The following is a 6373-nucleotide window of genomic DNA, read 5'->3' as shown; positions in this document are numbered from 1 at the left end:
GAACAGAAATGCTGTTTTTTGCATTGTTTCAGAGTCAACAATCACATTTTTTATTTTATAAAAGAAAAATTTCCATGGGTTTTCCACCTGGATTCACCCAATCCCTCCTCCCATACACGCACATACCATAGGACCACCTATAAAGAAACAGTTAAACTTTTTCTCTATTGTTTGGTGTTGATAATCTCAGTATTTGCCGTGTGTACAATGACCTGAATGCACTGCAGTATACCAAAGTCTTTATCCTATTTTTATGCCACACACTCACAGCTCTTTTAGCTCCAAAGAATTTTAAACCTCCCAATGTCCTGATACTATTGCATTTTTCATTGGTATTTTAAGCAAAGAGTTGTGAGGTCTTAGAAGTCAGCTGGCATTAATTCCTCTGAGGCAGAGGGATTCAGCCTCTCCCTGGAAAGAGGCTTAAAAGAAAGTTCTCCTGCTTCCAAATGACTACACTTCTCCTTTCTCACATACATTTTTATATTCCTTAGTGGACAGGAGAACAATAGATAATTGAACGTGACTACGTTTAAAATACAATAAATTCTTTTATTAGAAACTTACTGCGGTGTACTAGACTTGCATATGCAAATACGTTCATTTAACTAAGTTTGAGAAGTTGACTAATTGTCTCATTGTTCTCTATGTTTGTGGGAAACAGACTGTCAGGGGTGCAGGTGTATACATAATAGATCAAAGCGAGAAGAAATACGAGGAAACTGAGATCGTTAATCCTGCTTTGTGGAAAAAAACATGAAATTTAATATATTTTTCAAACTACCATGATAGCAAATTTGAGAAACCAGTGACCAATATCACACAGAGTTTTTTCCAATGATGGTACAAGATTAAATTAAGTGACATATTCATGATATGCTGTACATTTTAGGTTCTAATAGCTGCTCGCTAGATTAAATTTTATCTTTAAATTAACTTCTCCATTCGCATCACATTTATTCTGGCGAGGTTGGAGAACCAGCGGTTGGCGTGCGTGTTGCGATGGGATGAGGTTTGCACAAAGCCGGCTTTCTCGAACAGGGAAATGGCTGCTGTCTGTGGAGAGCGCACATCCAGGATTAGACGGCCGAAGCCTCTCTCTTTGCAGAAATCCAAAGCCTTCCGTGTTAACTGCGAGCCCAAGTTTTTGCGGCGCCACGAAAATGCCACGACCATGTGACACATCTCACCATAACTTCCATCCCCGGCATCTTGAGCCAGCTCAGAGCCTCCTCCCGTCACTCCGCCATTCCAGTCTTCAAACCTTTCGCCTTCTTCCTCTCCGCTTTTTCCAGTCACTGCCACCATCCCTACCACCTTGGATTGGCCATTGATGTCTGTCTCTGCTACCCAGAAGCCGTTATCTGGGTTTTCCAGGTAGCTGGCCTGAATGTCGGCCATATCTGCGCTTTGCCTCCTCATCATGTAGCCCTCATAGATATCATGGCAGCAATAATAAATAAGGCCAGCCCATGCACTGCCAAACAGTAGAGCTTGGAAGTAGGAGCTGCCTCCCAGCACATAACCAGCCATCGAAATGCTCAGAGCAACACCAATATGGTCTGGATGGCTCATGGCCTTGAAAAAGGCTGGGTAAACATGCTCAAAAATCCCATCCTTAAATAGTGACATGACCACATGTTGATCTGAAGGTCTATATTCCCTGATGGAGAACTGAACTGCATGTTAGAGGAAAAGAGAAGGGAGGGAGAGAATGAGAGCTCGGTGAGACTAATCTGCCTGTTGTTGCAATCAGAAATTCCTGCTGGATTTCACAATGGGCTAAATATGCTCACGTAACCTGTTAAATAAATATAAAATAAATCACTATGCCTCTCACTGATTCTTACCCTTTTCATTTTTAATTCATTTCTATTCCACATAAATATGAAAATGCCATTTTCATGTGACAACCTGAGGTGAAAATCACAATTAAAATTATTACTACTATTAAGATTCCAAGAGTGAGAGTCATTCTGGGGATGCAATACAATTAGGTCTCAAATGTGCTAATGATCGGAATCAAACGAAGGTGATCCTGAGGCAACAAACAAAAGCGTTTTAGTTTTATTGAAACGTGTTTATGTCATTAAGGGTTGTTAGTACTGCCATTCATCTGCACCCGTGCTGTCTTATTAGTTCTCTTGTTCATAACCAACATGACAAGAACAACAACAAAAATAGCATAAAAGATGAAAATAATCAGAAGTTTAACTTACAATTGTTTTTCTGGGCCATGCTGACGCCTTCCCCTCGTCTTTTGGTCTTTTTCTCACTCTGACAGACTTAAAGCTGCCCCAGACTTAATCTACAGATTGTGATAATCAGCCATTCACAAAAGGAATTGAAATTAGTCTGAGCATGCTCACCTATGAGTTCACACCACACACACACACACAGACCTGAAATGACTTTGAAGTATAACTGCTACTGCTTGTATAAAACATTGAGGTTTATATAAGAAATTTTACACTTTGATTTAGATTCTGTGGAAGCGTGCTTTAAGTTAATTGAAATTAAACACAGGATTGTTTTGGTTATTTAATTTTTTTTAACTTAATTGGGCTTAGTCAACAGAGTAAAGAACTTCATCACTGGATTTGTCAGGGAGGATGAGCACAGATCCTGAACATATTAAATCAGAAAAATGATCAGAATGTGAATTCAGGAACCATTCGAAAACTTCAAAGATACTTCCAAGAATAAAATGTTCTTATTAATCTCTTTTTTGGGTGCTTCAGTTTTGGTGGTTTTCTCTCGGGAATCTGCTTTGGATCTCCAGACCGCTTCTTCTGCACAATATAAGGTGAAAGTAAAATTAATATTGTCTAGGCCCCTGACATAAAAGTGTCCTATAGCACTGGTGACAGTGTCTTGTGCAATAACCCGGTGGCCCTCTGACATGATTAAATTTCCTCAGCAGGAGAAAGGCCTTTACACCTGTTTAAATCAATAGCACTGCCTCATGAATCTGTGAGCCCTGGAAGGTCAAGCAACTGTGGAACTTTCTGAAACCATTTCACATTTGCAGAGTGAATTCTGAATGCAGAAGTGAAACCTCCTCCACTCCTGTAATCACGTTCGGTAAGCATGTGAGCACACTGTGTTCTGTTGATCTTATGTGCTGCACAATAATGTTTAACATTTAGTATTTACTGTCATATTCCCATATATCATTGTGATGCTGTTTATTCTATTACTCTTGTTCTCTTCTGCTCGTTTTCTTTTTTCTTTCTCAGCAGGTGACCCAGGTGATTGATATATGCTTTTTTTTTTCTCTGCCCGTTCTGTTGGTTTTTGTCTTTTGCCCTTCTCCCCCGTCCCTCTTCTCAGCTGTTTCTCTTTCCCTCTTTCTTTCTCCCCTTCTTTCCCCCAGTCAAGTCTGTCCCGTATTCAGTAAGTGAAAATAAAATAAACAATAAAAGGTGAATCAAATGGACCATTACGGCAAGGCTGGGATGGTCAATTTGGTAAAGTAAATCCGTTGGGCATCTTTCTTTGCCTTTAGACAACAATTCTGATGGCAAAAGAGCCAAACGGGACAGGCCAAAAAAAACCAAAAAAAACATTCAGAGGCCTGTATCACAAAGTCCTTAATTCCCATCTGCATACACAATTAGTTGCATAAACCACGCCAAATTTACGCACTAATTAAAACCTTTAAAGTCATGATCTTTGGTTATGTGGCATATGTAGACACATTGAATTGAGAGTCCTGAGACCAATGTAATGCAACGATAGGTTAAATATTAGGCTTACCTAATAAACCTTTTACAGTTACAGTTTTTAAGTTATCACCTACCATGTTCAAAGAAAAGTAATTCAATTCAATTCAATTTTATTTATATAGCGCCAAATCACAACAAAAGTCGCCTCAAGGCGCTTCATAAGTAGTAACAAGCTGCTTTAAGTTGTTCGGTATTCATCGCATGTAGGGTTAGTCCTTATTCTTTGTGTGATGGTGAGAAAATAAATACCCTTCTGTACATCCATAATGATGATCCATCCAACAAGGACTGTTAACCTGAATGAATATCCAGACTGAATACTGACATACAAATGTACTGAAGTGCAATTGAAAAGTTATACAAGCCCAGTCCTGGCGCTGAATGAATCTTAACAAAGTAATTCAAATCTGCAAAATAACTTCTGCTACTCAACAATAGATGGGAACATACTTACCAGCTTGCTGGTTTGCGTTGATGTTATAAATGGAATGGAAACAATTCAAAAGGTTCACATTCACTGACTATGAAGTTCAGTTTTGTCTGGCATTAATGCTTAAAGATACTTTTTTTGCACTAAAGCAACATACTCTGAAATCACATCATCTTTGAAAGACACATTTGTAATGAAATTGAAAGATGTTTACGGCGCAGTCCTAAAAAGGTCATTTTTCCTTCCATCCATCTTCGTTCATTTGTTCAGTTCAAAGTTGTGGGGAGGCTGAATCCTACACAGTATCAGCTATTTTAGGGCAATAGGTGGGGTCCACCCTGGAGAGACTGCCAATCCTTTGCAAGGCTAAAAAAAAAAATCAAAAATATTCCACATTCACAGCCAAGGCTAATTTAGACTTACCAGATAACCTAACACATGGGAGGAAGGAGTAGTTACACAGACAGAACCCACGCAAGCACAAACTTTTTATTTTTATATGTCTTTACTCAACAAATGTGAGTAAAATGCTGTCCTCAAAGTGTCACTTGGTTTATCCTGACTCTTGGTGATTTTCTGGGGAACATAATCGCAATCAAAAAACATGAATAAGATGAAATACTTGTTTGCCATCAAAGGCTACATATGGATTCAAACAGAATGATGTGTGGACAAATATCTTAAAAAGACAACACACAGTTGTGGTGTATAAACTCTTCAGAAAAGCAGCTGACAACAGCTCTTGGTCACCAGTTGGGGGTAAAAGCTACAGATTCAGTCAGTGTAGTAAATTCTGTGTGATGACCTTGAAGACAAGCTTCTACTCCTACGTGCTGATTCATACTGAAAACCTGAAAAGTAAATGCTCTTTTCTTGGGAAAGAGTAGCATTCCGTAATAGTGTAGATCAGGGTCAGCAAATGATGTGTGAAGAAGGACAACCTAACTGTAAAAATCACTGTGTGTTGACAAAAGTACCTAAGGTGAACAGCATTATACATTACATGTCTGAAAAAGCCGATTATGCTCTTGGAGTCACCACCGTTCACCTTAAAGTTGAATAAACTATTGCTGAGCATTTTATTTCTAAACACGAAAGTTAAAACCATTATTTGAATTAATAAGAATATGCTGTAGCATTCATCAAGTCACACTTGTTCATGAAGTGTCACGAATTGCTTTCAGTACATAACACCTCATCATCACAGGTAATATTAATCTCACTTGATAGAATTAGTTAAGAGTGCTTCAGAATTGATTGCACATTGTCTTGAAACAAAAAGTCGCAAGTTAAAAAAAAAAACTATTGAAGTTGCCCTGGAAACTAATCACTCTAGACTAACTACATGGTCCATTTATAATGGAGACTGTAAATTAATGAGCCTGTTTCATATGCTTGTCATAGAAGTATGACATTAAGACATTAACCCATTATATTACTGAGATTTTCTCATCCAGTCGCCATCATTTGAAAACACCCAAGAAAAAGTTATTTTCAACCCACTGCGTCTCCAACAGTTCTGAATTTAACTTTGTCATCTCCTGTGACACAAAAGTACATATACACTGAGCTAACACTCTCCAGAGATTTCCATTTAGCCTTGCTATAATGGTAGACGGTGGTGGTAGACAGTGTATTTTTTATCTTTAGGCTTTTTGCTCAAAGGCAGCATTAAAATAACATGCGTTGAGAACAGCGGGCAACATGTCATGTGACTGTAAGAAACTAATAACATCCACATTTAAATTAGCGTATTTACCATTATGTAATGAGTTTCAGAAGTACATGCAGGCAACTGCTAGCTGCTTTCTTCTGCGCTTTGTGCTAAGATAAGCTAGCTGGCTAACTGACCTATATTTACTTTGTGGCTATAAAGGCATAATTTAGTAAAGTTTTTATTAATGTTATTAGCAAAAAAAGCCCTGAGATGGAAAAAGACAGCAACTTAACAAAGCTGCAGAAAACGTCTGTCAATTTTCCATCCATCTCAAGCCACGCATTGCATTTTCAGATAAGTTTACAGTTACCATTACCGAATTTCTATCACCTAAAACTGCCATAGCCCCTAAGCACCACTTAAGCAGTGTTTGTTTTTGATCTTGCAAAGCAAGACCACTTATAGTTCAAACAGACCTATGAATTTTAGATCTTGATGGATCACTAATGCTTCATTTAGTAGGCATTAGTGATCCATCACATAATTAGTTTTTGGATA

At 38.3% G+C, this 6373-nt stretch overlaps 1 protein-coding gene across 1 annotated transcript; it reads right to left on the bottom strand.

Moving 5' to 3' along the window:
- Positions 1 to 927: 927 nt before the first annotated feature.
- Positions 928 to 2238, bottom strand: LOC146611283 (putative N-acetyltransferase camello). Its single transcript, XM_085345690.1, has 2 exons — positions 2220 to 2238; positions 928 to 1679 (listed from the first exon to the last, which is right to left on the bottom strand). The coding sequence occupies exons 1-2, from the start codon at positions 2236 to 2238 to the stop codon at positions 928 to 930; spliced, it is 771 nt and encodes a 256-aa protein (XP_085201816.1).
- Between the last annotated feature and the right edge of the window lie 4135 nt (positions 2239 to 6373).

Source organism: Diplotaxodon limnothrissa, linkage group LG20 (assembly GCF_057381915.1).
Source record: "Diplotaxodon limnothrissa isolate DT_005_m linkage group LG20, D_limnothrissa_male_GT1.1, whole genome shotgun sequence".
In the NCBI taxonomy this organism is placed as follows: Eukaryota; Metazoa; Chordata; class Actinopteri; order Cichliformes; family Cichlidae; genus Diplotaxodon; species Diplotaxodon limnothrissa.
The sequence above is the reverse complement of the archived record's forward strand: the minus strand, read 5'-3'. Positions and strand labels throughout refer to the sequence as shown.